Source organism: Heterodontus francisci, chromosome 10 (genome assembly GCF_036365525.1).
Source record: "Heterodontus francisci isolate sHetFra1 chromosome 10, sHetFra1.hap1, whole genome shotgun sequence".
Classification (NCBI taxonomy): domain Eukaryota; kingdom Metazoa; phylum Chordata; class Chondrichthyes; order Heterodontiformes; family Heterodontidae; genus Heterodontus; species Heterodontus francisci.
This window is the reverse complement of record NC_090380.1, coordinates 123,333,988-123,352,751: the sequence shown is the minus strand read 5'-3', so window position 1 is coordinate 123,352,751 and position 18,764 is coordinate 123,333,988. Positions and strand designations below refer to the sequence as shown.

At 45.4% G+C, this 18,764-nt stretch overlaps 1 protein-coding gene across 1 annotated transcript in view; it reads left to right on the top strand.

Annotated features, from left to right (window-relative positions):
- The window catches only part of rsph1 (radial spoke head component 1), a 187,527-nt gene that overhangs the window by 56,302 nt on the left and 112,461 nt on the right, over positions 1 to 18,764 (top strand). Inside the window, exon 6 of the mRNA XM_068040078.1 lies at positions 11,230 to 11,301. Coding sequence (XP_067896179.1) covers positions 11,230 to 11,301 — 72 coding nt within the window. The remainder of the gene's footprint in view (positions 1 to 11,229; positions 11,302 to 18,764) is intronic.

Here is an 18,764-nt window from a genome sequence, read left to right as displayed (position 1 = left end):
TCATTGGCAAGGCCAGCATTTATTGCCCATCCTTAATTCTTCTTGAGAAGGTGGTGGTGAGCTGCCTTCTTGAACCGCTGCAGTCCATTTGGGGTAGGTACACCCACAGTGCTGTTAGGAAGGGAGTTCCAGGATTTTGACCCAGCGACAGTGAAGGAACAGTGATATAGTTCCGAGTCAGGATGGTGTGTGGCTTGGAGGGGAACTTGCAGATGGTGGTGTTCCCATGTATTTGCTGCCCTTTTCCTTCTAGGTGGAAGAGCTCATGGTTTTGGAAGGTGTTGTCGAAGGAGCTTTGGTGAGTCAGGAGTGTGATGGAATTCTCTCCACTTGCCTGAATGGGTGCAGCTCCATCAACTCGACACCATCCAGGACAAAGCAGCCCACTTGATCAGCAACCCATCCACAAACATTCACTCCCTCCATCACCGCACACAGTGACAGCAGTGTGTACCATCTACAAGATGCACTGCAGCAGTGCACTTTACAGCCAATTAAGTACTTTTTGAAGTGTCATCACTGTTGTAATTTATGAAATGTGCCAGCCAGTATGCACACAGCAAACTCTCACAAACAGCAATGTGACAATGAGCAGATAATCTGTTTTTGTGATGTTGATTCACGGATAAATATTGGCCAGGCCACCGGGGAGAACTGTCATGGGATCTTTCACAATACATCCACCCAAGCAAGCAGATAGGGTCTCAGTTTAACACCTCATCCCAAAGATAGCACTTCCAACAGTGCAACACTCCCTTAGTACTGCAATGAAGTGTCAGAGTGGGGACTGGGGGGGGGAGGTGGTGTGGGGGTGGCTGTCGAGACACAGAGCTGGGGGGGATGACACGGGGAGAAGCAACACAGAGAGGGGAGTGAGCAGCTCAAACAGGGGGGAGATACGGAGGAGGGAACAACACGGAGGGCAACACAGAGAGGGAAGGGGAGAGAGAGACAGACAGACAGAGAGAGGAGCGAGAGAGACAGACAGACAGACGGAGAGAGAGACAGACAGAGAGAGGGAGGGAGACAGACAGACAGAGAGAGGGAGGGGGACAGACAGAGAGAGGAGGGAGAGAGAGAGACAGACAGAGAGAGGGAGGGGAGTGAGAGACAGACAGACAGAGGAGAGAGAGAGACAGACAGACAGAGAGAGGAGGGAGAGAGAGACAGACAGACAGACAGAGAGAGGAGGGGGAGACAGAGACAGACAGACAGAGGAGGGAGAGAGACAGACAGACAGAGAGAGGAGGGGGAGACAGAGACAGACAGACAGAGGAGGGAGAGAGAGCAATCAAGATCACTCCTGACAGACCGAAGAAGGGACATGAAAAAACACTGTGGGGGCAAGATAAAGGAAAATCCTAAGGCATTTTCTCAGTATATTAAGGGTAAGATGATAACCAGGGAAAGAGTCAGGCCATTAGGAACCAAAGTGGCAATCTGTGTGTGGAGCCGGAGGACATAGGTGAGGTTTTAAATGATTACTTTTCATCTGTGTTCACTATGGAGAAGGACGATGTCGGTGTAGAGATCAGGGAGGGGGATTGTGATATAATTGAACAAATTAGCATTGAAAGGGAGGAGGTATTAGCAGCTCTCACATGCGTTCAAGTCTTCAGAAGAAGGAATTTTCCTCCACACAAGATCAGATGGCAGATTGTTCAACCTTGCCCGTCTAAAAGCGAAGACCAAAGTACGGAAAGTCCTCATTAGAGAACTCCTCTTTGCTGACGATGCTGCATTAACATCTCACATTGAAGAGTGTCTGCAGAGACTCATTGACAGGATTGCGGCTACCTGCAATGAATTTGGCCTAACCATCAGCCTCAAGAAAACGAACATCATGGGGCAGGACGTCAGAAATGCTCCATCCATCAATATCGGCGACCACACTCTGGAAGTGGTTCAAGAGTTCACCTACCTAGGCTCAGCTATCACCAGTAACCTGTCTCTCAATGCAGAATTAAACAAGCGCATGGGAAAGGCTTCCTCTGCTATGTCCAGACTGGCCAAGAGAGTGTGGGAAAATGGCGCACTGACACAACACAAAAGTCCAAGTGTATCAAGCCTGTGTCCTCATTACCTTGCTCTACGGCAGCGAGGCCTGGACAACGTACGTCAGCCAAGAGCGACGTCTCAATTCATTCCATCTTCGCTGCCTCCGGAGAATCCTTGGCATCAGGTGGCAGGACCGTATCTCCAATACAGAAGTCCTCAAACCATAAAGGCGGGGCTAAAGCGTGGCGAGTCGAAGAGACTTCGCAGTTGGCAGGAAAAAAGACAGAAGCGCAAGGGGAGAGCCAACTGTGTAACAGCCCCGACAACCAATTTTATCTGCAGCACCTGTGGAAGAGTCTGTCACTCTCGAATTGGCCTTTATAAACACTCCAGGTGCTGTTTCACAAACCACTGACCACCTCCATGCGCTTACCCATTTGCTCTCGAGACAAGGAGGCCAAAGAAGAAGAAGATTAGCAGTTTTAGCGGGCTAAGAAGTGTATAAATTCCCAGGCCCTGATGAGATGTATCCCAGGCTGTTGTGTGAGGCAAGGGAGGAGATAGCAGGGGCTCTGACACAAATTTTCAAATCCTCTCTGGCCACAAGAGAGGTACCAGAGGACTGGAGGACAGTGAATGTGGTACCATTATCCAAGAAGGGGAGAAGGGATAAACCAGGTAATCACAGGCTGGTGAGTCTAACATCAGTGGTTGGGAAAATATTGGAAAAAATTCTGAGGGACAGGATTAATCTCCACTTGGAGAGGCAGGGATTAATCAAGGATAGTCAGCATGGCTTTGTCAGGGGGAGATCGTGTCTAACTAACTTGACTGAATTTTTTGAGGAGCTGACTAGATGTGTAGATGAGGGTAAAGCAGTTGATGTAGTCTACATGGACTTCAGTAAGGCTTTTGATAAGGTCCCGCATGGGAGATTGGTTAAAAAGGTAAGAGCCCATGGGATCCAGGGTAATTTGGCAAAATGGATCCAAAAATGGCTTAGTGGTAGGAGGCAGAGGGGAATGGGTGAGGGCTGTTTTTGTGAGTGGAAGCCTGTGACCAGTGGTGTACCACAGGGATCGGTGCTGGGACCCTTGCTGTTTGTAGTGTACATTAATGATTTAGATGTGAATATTGGAGGTATGATCAGTAAGTTCGCAGATGACACGAAAATTGGTGGTGTCATAAATAGTGAGGAGGAAATCCTTAGATTACAGGACGATATAGATGTGCTGGTAAGATGGGCAGAGCAGTGGCAAATGGAATTTAATCTGAAAAGTGTGAGTTGATGCATTTTGGGAGGACTAACAAGGCAAGAGAATATACAATGGATGGTAGGACCCTAGGAAGTACGGAAGGTCAGAGGGGCCTTGGTGTACCTGTCCATAGATCACTGAAGGCTGCAGCACAGGTAGATAAGGTGGTTAGGAAGGCATATGGGATACTTGCCTTTATTAGCCGAGGCATAGAATATAAGAGCAGGGAGGTTATGACGGAGCTGTATAAAACACTAGTTAGGCCACAGCTGGAGTACTGTGTACAGTTCTGGGCACCACACTATAGGAAGGATGTGATTGCAGAGGAGATTCACCAGGATGTTTCCTGGGCTGGAACATTTCAGCTATGAAGAGAGACTGAAAAGGCTAGTGTTGTTTTCCTTGGAGCAAAGAAGGCTGAGGGGGGACATGATTGAGGTGTACAAGATTATGAGGGGCATTGATAGGTTAGATAGGAAGAAGCTTTTTCCCTTAGCGGAGGGGTCAAGAACCAGGAAGCATAGATTTAGGGTAAGAGGCAGGGGGTCTAGGGGGGATTTGAGGAAATATTTTTTCACCCAGAGGGTGGTTGGAATCTCGAACACACTGCCTGAAGAGGTGGTGGTGGCAGGAACCCTCACAACATTTAAGAAGTATTTAGATCAGTACTTGAAATGCCACAGCATACAAGGCTACGGGCCAAGTGCAGGAATATGGGATTAGAATAGTTGGGTGCTGGATGGCCGGCACAGACACGATGGGCCGAAGGGCCTGTTTCTGTGCTGTATAACTCTATGACTCTATGAGATGGACATCGATCCAGAATACTCCCTCTACACAAGTGTACAGGTAGACATTGATTACGTGAGCAAGCAAAAAAAATGTCAGGTATCTCACGAAATCAGTGTCCAACATAGTAACGAGAATGTAAGTCACTAAATTAGTCTTTTGATTTAAAGATTCTTCACAAAAATGCATATTTGTTATTGTTTTGATTAATAGTAAGATAAATTTTTAATCTTTATGAAGTTGTCTCACCGGACCCCTATGTAAGACAAAAATTGTAATTTACACACACCCCCCCCCCCCTCCACATGCAAAAAAGGCTGGGCACGCCTGCTCCAAACCTTAAACCTTGTGTTTTAAAATAATATAGCAGCTATATTATTTTAAAACACAAGTTTAAAGGCTTGTGTTATGCAAACTAATTTAAAAATGGCAAAAGTCACTTAGGCCATGTCTTGATTTCTACACTCTGGCATTCATTGCTTTCACTTGGGACACAAGCTCAGTGACATTTAAAAGTTACTGGACTTTTATTTCTCTATAAATGTCACATTTCTGCTGCTATCCATTTGGAATCACATTGTTCCAGAATTTATATTGAGGGAAAAACAGCAAGAAAATCTGAGATATCTCCAGAGGTCAAAACTGTAAGTTCATCATGAATACAAGAGTACAGTTTACTGGGACTGAGTGGTATTGGTGAAAACAGGATGCTGCTGACCCATATACAATAGTTAGTAAATACAATGGCTGGATTTTAAACAGCCCTCGACATCGAGAGCCATGGCAGGAGGGGCCTGAAGATGGCTCTGGATGAGGCTCACCATGGAAATTGGCGCTGGCAGGGCCCGGCCTGATCCTGCCAGCATCGGCAAGGCACGTTGGAGGCCCCCCGCCTCTCAGCGACAGGGCCACAAATATCATAGTCAAATTAATAAAATGAATGCATTTACATATACTCACCTCAGATCTTGAGGGCCCACCGCGATCTTCAGCGCGGCGGCTGGCAGTCCTGCGCCTTTGGATCTCCATCCGGGAAAATGAGGCGTGCGCTGGTGCGGAGGGGTGGTGGGGGGGGGGGGGGAAGTAGGTTTATCAGTGTGGGGGGAGACAGGGTCAAATAAATGTCATGGGTGTAGGGGATGGTGGGAAGCGTTATACTTTAAACTTTGTGCAGTTTTGGTGGGGTGGGGGGAGGTCATATGTTAAAGGTGTTTTGGGGGTAAAGGGCAAATAGTTAATTTAATTGTTATGGGGGGTGGGAGAGGGGCAAAAGAACTGTATTTATTTAATTTTGTTGAATATGTCTTTAAATATTTAAATAAGCCAGCAGGGTTGACTGCTCTTTAAAAGGGCATCAGCACCTGCGCAGAGGCAGGTGGCACCATTGCCAGGGAGGTCAGCCCACCCCCTCCACGTGATTTTGGCGGGGGGCAGGCCGCCCAGGCTATTCAAATGAACCGCCGCACTTAAGATTGCAGCGGCTCTGTGGCATGCAGCCCAAGCCGCCGAGATCAGCGGCGAGCTCTTAAAATCCAGCCCAATGTAACAGATAGCTTTAATAAACCTTAATGTGTGATGAACTGTCTATGATTCCTTCACAAAATCCATGCTGAATTTTCAGGTTTAAAAACTGTTGGGGAATACATAGCAAAAATTTATGATGTTTCAATGACAATGGTAGAAACAGTCATTAACTATTTTTTTGCTACGAATTGGAGTTTTACAAGTATGCCAAAGATCATTAACTGCAATGTGCATCATTTACTATCCAGTTTGAGGGCAGATAATCAGAGTGGCCAATGTCATTTAAAAGTTGTCTGTATCATATAATTATATTAACATTAAAAGCACATCTTTGCAAACAGGTAAGAGATTTGGCTTAGACATAAATTGATTAGTATGGAGTACAATCTTACAGATAGTGACTAAACATTTTATAATTGAATAATACATGCAGTAACAACTGCTGAACATTTTGCAGAAAAGCTTTTTGTTAATTATCTTGTCAGAGCTGAATCAGAATCAACAGTGATAGACTGAGATATAGACATAAGTGAATTTAAGAGAATCACTTTATTGGAGAAACTGAAGGGCACTCCTTATTTATAACAGTGTTTATCTAATTTTGTCACTAGCTTTGGTGAGCAAATGACATTTTGTCCATGAAAGATTCTGTTGTTTCTGTTTTTTAGAATCCAGGACCTAGTTTAACAGCCTGTCAAGAAGAATAAACTAGTCTTGGCTACTTACCATTAATCTCTCTGTCCCTTCCTGTCGCACTCTGCTTTTCTATTTTACATGCCTCTTCTGAAGTACTATCTGCTTCATCCTATAATATTCTTCTGATTTGGAGATCACTGCCTTGTTGTTGGCTGCCCTGCCTTCACATCCATATTACAAGCAGGTGGAGAAGTTGCACAAGTGTTGACCACAGGTTAAACTGTCTTGTCTTCCTATTGCTGATTTTTCTACTGCCTCACCTCAATAACCACAATAACAATCCTCTCCTTGAGTGTTATGGTTCATTGGATGAATTTGCACTTTTGACACAGTGTGAATCCACAGAGGTCATCCAATAAGGTCCATCTACTACCCCGTGACATGATGTAGCTAGCTCTGTCAACAAAAGTAATTCACATTGGCATTGCTTACTATTTTGTTAGCTAGCTTTATATACAGATTAATTGCCCCCATGTCCATGGCTGAGTCAATAATTTTGTCAAATGTTCGTGGTGCAACATGTCAGTGCCTATCTCTATGCGAGCCTCTATGACTTGTGCTCCGATAATTTGAATGTCCCAGAAACCTCATCAGAATCCTGAAACTGCCTCATGACGACATGACTGCAACTGTCTTGATTGGAAGATCTGAAACAAGCGCCTTCAAAATCTGGACTGGGGTCAAGCAAGGCTGTGTGATAGCCCCCATACTATTCACAATCTACCTGATACATACATAATAACATATTAGGAGCAGGAGTAGGCCATTAGGCCTCTCAAACCTGCTCCACCATATGATAAGATCATGGCTGATCTGATTGCAACCTCAACTCTATACCCTTTGACTCCCTTGTCCATCAAGAATCTATCTAACTCAATCTTAAAAATATTCAATGACCCTGACTTCACTGCTTTCTGGGGAAGAGAATTCCACAGACTCACAACCCTCTGGAAGAAATAATTTCTCCTCATCTCCATCTTAAAATGGGGGACGCCTTATTTTTAAACTGTGTCCCCTAGTTCTAGTCTCTCCCACAAGAGGAAACATCCTCTCAGCATCCACCCTGTCAAGTCCCCTCAGGATGTTATATGTTTCAATAAGATCACCTCTCATTCTTCTCAACTCCACTGAGTATAGGCCCAACCTGTCCAACCTTTCCTCATAAGATAACCCCTTCATCCCAGGAATGAGTCAAGTGAACTTTCTCTGATTTACTTCCAATGCAAGGATATGCAAGACAGGATTTACTCCCATTTGGAAACAAACGAACTTATTAGCGAGAGACAGCATGGTTTCGTGAAGGGGAGGTCGTGTCTCACTAACTTGATTGAGTATTTTGAGGAAGTGACGAAGATGATTGATGAAGGAAGGGCAGTGGATGTTATCTATATGGACTTCAGTAAAGCCTCTGACAAGGTCTCTCATGGCAGACTGGTACAAAAGGTGAAGTCACACGGGATCAGAGGTGAGCTGGCAAGATGGATACAGAACTGGCTCAGTCATAGAAGACAGAGGGTAGCAGTGGAAGGGTGCTTTTCTGAATGGAGGGATGTGACTAGTGGTGTTCCACAGGGATCAGTGCTGGGACCTTTGCTGTTTGTAGTATCTATAAATGATTTGGAGGAAAATGTAGCTGGTCTGATTAGTAAGTTTGCGGACGACACAAAGGTTGGTGGAGTTGCGGATAATGGTGAGGATTGTCAGAGGATACAGCAGGATATAGATCGGTTGGAGACTTGGGCGGAGAAATGGCAGATGGAGTTTAATCCGGACAAATGTGAGGTAATGCATTTTGGAAGGTCTAATGCAGGTGGGACGGATACAGTAAATGGCAGAACCCTTAGGAGTATTGACAGGCAGAGAGATCTGGGGGGACAGGTCCACAGATCACTGAAAGTGGCAACGCAGGTGAATAAGGTAGTCAAGAAGGCATATGGCATGCTTGCCTTCATCGGTCGGGGCACAGAGTATAAAAATTGGCAAGTCATGTTGCAGCTGTACAGAACTTTAGTTAGGCCACACTTAGAATATTGCGTGCAATTCTGGTCACCACACTACCAGAAGGACGTGGAGGCTTTGGAGAGGGTATAGAAGAGGTTTACCAGGATGTTGCCTGGTCTGGAGGGCATTGGCTATGAGGAGAGGTTGGATAAACTCAGATTGTTTTCACTGGAACGACGGAGGTGGAGGGGTGACATGATAGAGGTTTACAAAGTTATGAGCGGCATGGACAGAGTGGATAGTCAGAAGCTTTTTCCCAGGGTGGAAGAGTCAGTTACTAGGGGACATAGGTTTAAGGTGAGAGAGGCAAAGTTTTGAGGGGATGTGCGAGGCAAGTTCTTTACACAGAGGGTGGTGAGTACCTGGAACCTGCTGCCGGGGGAGGTGGTGGAAGCAGGTACGATAGTGACATTTAAAAGGCATCTTGACAATTACATGAATAGGATGGGAATAGAGGGATACGGTCCCCGGAAGTGCAGAAGGTTTTAGTTTAGGCAGGCATCAAGATCGGCGCAGGCTTGGAGGGCCGAATGGCCTGTTCCTGTGCTGTACTGTTCTTTGTTCTTTGTTATCCCTTCTTAAATCAGGAAACCAAAACTCTACTGTCCAGATCTGCAGTTTCTTTCCATTCAAATATATATACAGCTTTACTATTCTTCCTGCCAAAGTGAACAAGTTTACTTTTTCCCACATTATACTCCATCTGCCAAATTTGTGCCCACTCACTTAACCTATCTATATCCTTTTTTGGACTCTTTGTCCTCTTGACAGCTTACTCTCCTACCTATCAGTGTCATCAGCAAATTTAGCCACCATACATTCGGTCCCTTCATCCAAATCATTGATATAGATTGTAAAATATTGAGGCCCCAGCAATGATCCCTCTGGCACTCTACTAGTTACATCTTGCCAACCCAAGAATAACCCATTTATCCCTACTCTCTGTTTCCTGTTAGCTAACCAATCCTGTATCCAAGCTAATATGTTATCCCCTATACCATGAGCTCTTATTGTTTAGTAACCTTTGATGTGACACCTTATTGAATGCCTTTTGGAAATCCAAATACACTACAGCTACAGGTTCTTCTTTATCCACGTTGCCTGTTACTTCCTCAAAGAACTCTAATAAATTAGTCAAACACGATTTCCCTTTCAGAAAACCATGTTGATTCTGCTTGATAATATTATAATTTTCTAAATGTCCTGCTATAACCTCCTTAATAATAGATTCCTGCATTTTCCGTGTGAGAGATCTTAGGCTAACTGGCCTATAGTTTCCTGCTTTCTGTCTCCTCCTTTCTTGAATAGAGGTGTTATATTTGTGATTTTCCAATCTGCTGGGGCCTTTCCAGAATCTAGGGAATTTTGGAAGATCACAACCAATGCACCTACTATCTCTGCAGCCACTTCTTTTAAGACCCTAGTGATGCAGGCTATCAGGTCCTGGGTATTTGTCAGCCTTTAGTTCTAATCATTTTCCCAGTAGCTTTTTTTCTAGTGATTGTGATTGTTTTAAGTTCCTCCCTCCCTTTTATATCTCGATTTTCAAGTATCATCGGGATTATCTTTTGTCTTTGACAGTGAAGACAGACACAAATACCTGTTCAACACTGCCACCATTTACTTGTTTCCCATTATTAATTCCCCAGTCTCTCTGTAAGGGATCAACGCTCATTTTAGTTACTCTTTTCCTTTTTAAATACTTGTTCAAACTCCTACTATTCTAGCTAGAATAGTTTCTCTTTAAACTTTTCATTCTTTGCTGGTTTCCAAAATCTGTCTAATCTTCTGACCTACCACTGATCTTCACATTATGGTACATTTTTTCTTTCAGTTTGATGCTATCCTTCACTTCCTTAGTTAGTCATGGATGGTACGTCCTTTTCATGGAGTCTTTCTTTCTCAATGGAAGATATATTTACTGAGAGTTATGAAATATATTCTGATATGTCTGCCACTGTTTCTCTACTGTCCTACCTTTTAATCTATTTTCCCAGTTCATTTTAGCCAACTGTGTCCTCAAAGCCTTTTAGTTGTCTTTATTTAAGTTTAACATACTAGTCTTAGACCCTTCGAACTGAATGTGAAATGTCCTGTTATGATCACTGTTGCCTGGAGGTTCCTTTACTATGAGGTCATTGATTAATTCTGTCTCATTGCACATTACCAGGTCTAAACTAGCCTGCTTCCTGGTTGGCAATAGAAGACACTGCTCTTAAGAAATTGTACCGAATACACTCTATGAACTCATCTTCCCAGCTACCTTTGACAATCTGATTTGTCCAATCTATATGTAGGTTAAAATCATGATTATTGCAGTACCTTTCTCACAAGCCTCCATTTAAGAGTCACATGTAGGTCAGACCAGGTAAGGATGGCAGATTTCCTTCCTTAAAGGGCGTTAGTGAACCAGATGAGTTTTTATGACAATTGATGATAGTTTCATCATGTCATTGCTGAGACTAGCTTTCAATTCCAGATTTTTTTTTACAACTAATTGAATTATGAATTAATCGAATTTAAATTCCACCAGCTGCTATGGTGGGATTTGAACCCGTGTCCCCAGGACATTAGCCTGGGTTTACTAGATTACTAGTTCAGTGACATTACCACTATACCACCATCTCCCCAGCTGGGCAGTATGGAGCCTGGGGCACATGGAGCCCATGCACAAGGAACCTGGGTACATGGAGCTACAGACTGTGTTGGATGCAGACGGCAAAGCCTGGAATGACCATCCAGGTTGTCAGCCATGCCCCCAAACAGAAACCAGTTACACAGCACCACAGGTAGAGGCCTGGGAGCTGGGGGTGTGCCCCTGGGATCCCAGCATGGGGAGGGAAGTACATCTGTGAAATGATCTTCAAAAGCATCTGTATCATTGGGCTTCTCACTGTGGGACTGGCAGAGCACTGGATTATTTGTTGAGAGTTCTAATAAGATTTCTTTTGCTTTATTTGTGCAGCCTACGGGTCCAGGGAAATACATCTTTGACTTTGGCTGTGAGCAGCACGGTGAATATATTCAGATGGAACAGGTAAGTGCTATGAGAGATAGATAACTGATGCATTGCATAGCAAATCTGACACTCATCAGTGACACACAGAGCAACCTGTATCTTTGGCCTTCTCATGTGTTCTCCCGGGATGTGTTATAAAGAGTATTGGGGAGGTCATAGAATCATTGAAACTTGCAACACAGAAGGCAGCCATTCGGCCTGTCGTGCCTGTGCTGGCTCTTTGAAAGAGCAGTCATGCTTAGTCCCACATCCCTGTTCTTTGTCTATAACACTGTAAGTTCCTCAAATACCTCTACAATTCCCTTTTAAAATTATATACGGAATCAGCTTCCACCGCCTTTTCAGGTCGGACGTTCCAATCCTGATGACTTCTGAGCAAAGCATTTTCTCCTCAACTCTTCTCTCGATATTTTTCCAATGATTTTGAATCCAGGACCTCTAGTTATTGACCCACTCACCAGGGAGAATAGTTTTTCCCTATTTACATCTCATGATCTTGCAATTGACACAAGACCTGAAAACCTGTAGTAGGTCACCTCTTAACCCTCTCTGATTCAAGGAGAACTGTTGTAACGTTTCTGATCTCTCCTCATAACTGAAGTCCCTCATCCCTGGTAATATCCTGGTAAACCTCCTCTGTACCCTTATTAAGGCCTTTACATCTTTCCTGAAGTGTGGAGCTAGGAATTGTCCACAGTATTCCAGATGAGGCCTAACCAGTGATTTATAAAGTTCCAGCAGGTTCTCTTTGCTTTTTTATTCTATTCCTCTGTTAATAAACCCAAACAACCCAGATGCTTGTTTAACCACTTGATCAACTTGTCCTCCTATCTTAAAGGATTTGTCTCCATGGACACCAAGCTCTCTCTGCTCATCTACATTTATAGTATTTTTTTTATCCTTTCATTGGATGTGGGCGTCGCTGGCTAGGCCAGCATTTGTTGTCCATCCCTTGAGCGATCCCTTGAGAAGGTGGTGGTGAGCCGCCTTCTTGAACCGCTGCAGTGCATGTGGTGTAGGTATCTTCTTCTTCTTAGTCAGTCCCTTGGGAATGAGGATGACTTTCTTCCACTCCAGATTTCTGGGTCCTTAGGTGATTGAATAGTCCAATTCTAGAACCGCGCACAATGCCACAGGTGGGGAAGGTGGTGTTTGGTGAGGCGAGTGAATGGGATGCTCAAAATTCCGAATGCTACTTCCGCTGTTTGCACTTGGTCGCTGCCTGGGCATGTCGACGTTGTCCAAACTGGCTGGCATCTTTGTGGCTGCTTCTTCTCCATTTTCAGTGGGCTCCGGTAAGAGATTCCCATGAGTCAGTGGAGATGTCACATTTTTTCAGGGAGGCTTTAAGGGCATCTTTGTAGCGTTTCCTCTGCCCTCCTGGTAACCTCTTGCTGTGACGGAGCTCAGAGTAGAAAGCTTGTTTTGGGAGTCTTGTGTCAGGCATGCGGACGATGTGGCCCACCCAACATAACTGACTAGCCATGGCCAGTGTCTCGATACTGGGAATGTTGTCCTGAGAGATGACACTGAAAGGTCCGAGAAATACTCTGTAATAAAATTTCAACACCCTGAGTCCAGTTGCAATAATCAAGTGGTGTCTTTATTACGTATGTGGGGAGCCAACACCGGGCGGACCAGGCGCTTCTCCACCACGGTCCAAATGAGCACAGTTTATATATGTTTTCATTATCAGTTACAACTTAATGGCATTAAGTAGGCAGAGGCCACAGCACAATGGCCTCTGGTGGGCTGATAAATGTGTTCCTGTTTCTTTTGGGCCTCCTTATCTCGAGAGACAATGGATACGCGCCTGGAGGTGGTCAGTGGTTTGTGAAGCAGCGCCTGGAGTGGCTATAAAGGCCAATTCTGGAGTGACAGGCTCTTCCACAGGTGCTGCAGAGAAATTTGTTTGTTGGGGCTGTTGCACAGTTGGCTCTCCCCTTGCGCCTCTGTCTTTTTTCCTGCCAACTACTAAGTCTCTTCGACTCGCCACATTTTAGCCCTGTCTTTATGGCTGCCCGCCAGCTCTGGCGAACGCTGGCAACTGACTCCCACGACTTGTGATCAATGTCACAGGAATTCATGTCGCGTTTGCAGACGTCTTTAAAGCGGAGACGTGGACGGCCGGTGGGTCTGATACCAGTGGCGAGCTCGCTGTACAATGTGTCTTTGGGGATCCTGCCATCTTCCATGTGGCTCACATGGCCAAGCCATCTCAAGCGCCGCTGACTCAGTAGTGTGTACAAGCTGGGGATGTTGGCCGCCTCAAGGACTTCTGTGTTGGAGATACGGTCCTGCCACCTGATGCCAAGTATTCTCCGGAGGCAGCGAAGATGGAATGAATTGAGACGTCGCTCTTGGCTGGCATACGTTGTCCAGGCCTCGCTGCCATAGAGCAAGGTACTGAGGACACAGGCCTGATACACTCGGACTTTTGTGTTCCGTGTCAGTGCACCATTTTCCCACACTCTCTTGGCCAGCCTGGACATAGCAGTGGAAGCCTTTCCCATGCGCTTGTTGATTTCTGCATCTAGAGACAGGTTACTGGTGATAGTTGAGCCTAGGTAGGTGAACTCTTGAACCACTTCCAGAGCGTGGTCGCCAATATTGATGGATGGAGCATTTCTGACATCCTGCCCATGATGTTCGTTTTCTTGAGGCTGATGGTTAGGCCAAATTCATTGCAGGCAGCCGCAAACCTTTCGATGAGACTCTGCAGGCACTCTTCAGTGTGAGATGTTAAAGCAGCATCGTCAGCAAAGAGGAGTTCCCTGATGAGGACTTTCCGTACTTTGGACTTCGCTCTTAGACGGGCAAGGTTGAACAACCTGCCCCCTGATCTTGTGTGGAGGAAAATTCCTTCTTCAGAGGACTTGAACGCATGTGAAAGCAGCAGGGAGAAGAAAATCCCAAAAAGTGAGGGTGCGAGAACACAGCCCTGTTTCACGCCACTCAGGATAGGAAAGGGGTCTGATGAGGAGCCAACATGTTGAATTGTGCCTTTCATATTGTCATGGAATGAGGTGATGATACTTAGTAGCTTTGGTGGACATCCGATCTTTTCTAGTAGTCTGAAGAGACCACGTCTGCTGACGAGGTCAAAGGCTTTGGTGAGATCAATGAAAGCAATGTAGAGGGGCATCTGTTGTTCACGGCATTTCTCCTGTATCTGACGAAGGGAGAACAGCATGTCAACGGTCGATCTCTCTGTACAGTACTTGTAATGCAGAGACTTGGTATTGTCCCCCCCAGAGACAGTAAAGAATGTGTGTGTATTCTGGTTTACGGGGTGGGGGGAGGGGGTGAATTGATGTGGTCTGGGACCATCAGACGATGTGACAATGGCCTACCACATTTCTTAATTAGGTTATCCTGTGCATTTTTTGTGTGTCGCCCATTTCCTAATTGCAACTCTTTGCTGAGCCCTTTGTACAATTTCTTAGCTCTCATTTAAGGCTGTGATTGTCTGTGTATGCTTTGGCACCCTCGCTGCTGGTCCTGACTGGCATTCCAAAATAAATTCAGATTTTGCACCTTCAGCACTGATATTGGAGCTCCTGTCCTGCCAGTTAATTTGCAGGATCTTGGGGAGGCACCACTGGTGATATCTCTCCAGGGCTTTGAGATGTCTGCTGTACAGTATCCATGTTTCCAACGCATATAGGAGGGCAGCTAACACTCCGGCCCTGTAGACCATGAGCTTAGTGCCAGATTTCAAGTCTTTGTCGACAAACACTCTTTTCCTCAGATGACCGAAGGCTGCGCTGGTACACTGGAGGTGATGCTAAGTTTCATCATCGATATCTCCCCTTGCTGAGAGGAGGCTCCCAAAGTATGAGAAGTGATCCGCATTGTCCAGTGGTTCGCCATGGATCTTGATAGTCGGGGACAGTGTTGCACTTTAGGTATACCCACAGTGCTGTTAGGAAGGGAGTTCCAGGATTTTGACCCAGCGACAGTGAAGGAACGGTGATATAGTTCCAAGTCAGGATGGTGTGTGACTTGGAGAAGAACTTGCAGGTGGTGATGTTCCCATGCATCTGCTGCCCTTGTTCTTCTGGGTGGTCGCGGTCACAGATTTGGAAGGTGCTGTTGAAGAAGGAGGCCTTGTGCGTTGCATCTTGTAGATGGCACACACTGCTGCCACTGTGCGTCGGTGTTGGAGGGAGTGAATGTTTGTAGATGGTGGATGGGGTGCTGATTAAGTGGGTTGTTTTGTCCTGGATGATGTCCAGCTTCTTGAGTGTTGTTGGAGCTGCACCCAGCCAGGCAAGTGAAGAGTATTCCATCACAATCCAGACTGTACCTTAATGGCGGATAAATTTTGGGGGTCACGAGGTGAGTTACTCGCTGCAGACTTTCCAGCCTCTGACCTACTCTTGTCGTCACATTATTTATATGTCTGGTACAGTTAAGTCTGTGCTGACCATCACCCACCCATTTTATACTAATCCTACATTAATCCCTACCACATCCCCACCATTCTCCTACCACCTACCTACACTCGGGGCAATTTACAATGGCCAATTTACTATCAACCTGCAAGTCTTTGGCTGTGGGAGGAAACTGGAGCACACGGCAGAAACCCACACCGTCACAGGGAGAACTTGCAAACTCCACACAGGCAGTACCCAGAACCGAACCCGGGTTGCTGGAGCTGTGAGGCTGCAGTGCTAACCACTGCGCCACTGTGCCCCCCCCTTGTTGGAGATGGTTGTTGCCTGGCACTTGTGTGGTGCAAATGTTACTTGCTATTTATCAGCCCAAGCCTGGATGTTGTCCAGGTCTTGCTGCATTTCTACATGGACTGGTTCAATAATTGAGAAGTCTCGAATGGTGCTGAACATTGTGCAATCATCAGCGAACATCCTCACTTCTGCCATTATGATGGAGGGAAGGTCATTGATGAAGCAGCTGAAGATGGTTGGGCCTAGGACATACCCTGAGAAACTCCTGCAGTGATGTCCTGGGACTGAAATGATTGGTCTCCAACAACCACAACCATCTTCCTTTGTGCTAGATGTGACTCCAACCAACCCTTATTCCCAATGACTTCAATTCTGCTCAGGCACCCTGATGCCATACCTGGTCAAATGCTGCCTTGATGTGAAGGGCAGTCACATTCACCTCACCTCTTGAGTTCAGCTCTTTTGTCCATGTTTGGATCAAGTCTGTTATCATGAAGACCCCACCTGCCAAGAATGAGGCATATTAATATCAACATATGAACATTAATTTTAAACTTGCTGGACTGAAAAGATGACTTGTTTAAAGAGATAACAGCAATGGCTGGGAACATATGCATGCGAAGAGACAGTTGCCCGGAGAGACAATGGAACTGCTCCCTGATCCAATTAACCCAATGGAGTTTGTTCACCAGACATTGAACAGGTAACAAGCCAGCATTCCATTCCCCCTGCACCACCACCCCCCCCCCCCCAAACTCAGGAGAGTTTGTTAAAATACAACTAGTTACATGACTAACCTGCTGGCCCAGGGTTATTGAATTGTGTTCACAGAACAGTTTGAAGACAGGGTCTGCAGTGTGAAGACAAAAGAGAAGGAAGCTCTCTATCTGGCTCTCTCTCTCTCACAAATTTCCAGATCCACTGAAGCCACTTAAACCTCAAGAGAGAAGACTCCTCCATCAAAACAAGTTTGAAAGCGTGCACTGGGCCCCAATGAAACGGCAAGATTTAACTGCAATCAAAGACTCTACATTGAACTCAAAGGACAGGAAATGATTTCCAGCTGTTGCTTCAAACTTATCCCCTTTATTCTTTCTCCTTTTCTGTCTCTATCTGCGTGTGTGTTTATTGCGTGTGCATACCAGCGTAATCGCGTTGCGTATTCGTAGTAGTTTTAACCGAAATAGAGTTTTAAGATTAATAAACTTACACCTTTCTTGTTTAAATCTGTCTGGTTGATTTCTTCGCCTTACAATTGGAGAGCAGTGAACAAGGATTCACTGCGGGGGAGCTAAAAACACGGTGTTTGAAAAAACTAAACCCTGTTGCAGTCAAACCAGGCAAAGGCTGAGGGGAAACCCCTGGATCCCTTTCTGACCAGGTTGTAACACTGTAACGAGGTCAGGAGCTCTGTGGCCCTTCAATTTTTAAAAAAGTTATTTCATGGGATATGGGCGTCGCTGGCAAGGCCAGCATTTGTTGCCCATCCCAAATTGACCTTGACAACTGAATGGCTTGCCAGGCCATTTCAGAGTCAACCACATTGCTGTGGGTCTGGAGTCATAAGTCAGCCAGACCAGGTAAGGACAACAGATTTCCTTCCCTAAAGGACATTAGTGAAACAGATGTGTTTTTATGATGGTTGTTGATAGTTTCATAGCAGCATTACTGAGACTAGCTTTCAATTCCAGTTTTTTTGTTCAATAAATTTATTAATTAACTGAATTTAAATTCCACCAGCTGCCAGGGTGGGATTTGCACCCATGCCCTTAGAGTATTAGCCTGGGCCTTTAGATTACTAGTTTAATGACATTACCACGATGCCACTGTCTCCCATCTATTAGTCCTCCCAAAGGGCATACTTTAACACATCTCCACTTCAAATTCCATCTGCCATGCTTCTGCCCATTTCACCATCCTGTCTATGTCATAGATATTTTCTGGTCTCTTTCCAAAATTACTCTAAAACGAATTATGTTATGGTCACTGTTAGCTAGATCATCGCTTAGTGTAACACACCACAATTGCCCCGCTTCATTTCCCAGAACTACATCCAACAACTGCTTCCTTCCTTGTTGGACTGGAGACTTATTAGAAACATAGAAAATAGGAGCAGGAGTAGGCCATTCAGCCCTTCGAGCCTGCTCCACCATTCATTATGATCATGGCTGATCATCCAACTCAGTAACCTGTTCCCGCTTTCGCCCCATATCCTTTGATCCCTTTAAACCCTAGAGCTATATCTAACTCCTTCTTGAAAACATACAATGTTTTGTCCTCAACTGCTTTCTGTGGTAGCAAATTCCACAGGCTCGCCACTCTCTGGGTGAAGAAATTTCTCCTCATCTCAGTCCTGAAAGGTTTATCCCATATCCTTACACTATGACCCCTGGTTCTAGACTCCCCCCACCATTGGGAACATCCTTCCTGTATCTACCCTGTCATGTCCTGTTAGAAATTTATAGGTTTCTATGAGATCCCCCCTCACTCTTCTGAACTCCAGCGAATATAATCTTAACCGACTCAAAATCTACTCATACGTCAGTCCCGCCATCCCAGGAATCAGTCTGGTAAACCTTCACTGCACTCCCTCCATAGCAAGAACATCCTTCCTCAGATAAGGAGATCAAAACTGAACACAGTATTCCAGGTGTGGCCTCACCAAGGCCCTGTATGCTCCTGTACTCGAATCCTCTCGCTACGAAGGCCAACATACCATTTGCCTTTTTTACCGCCTGTTGGACCTGCATGCTTACCTTCAGCGACTGGTGTACGAGAACACCCAGGTCT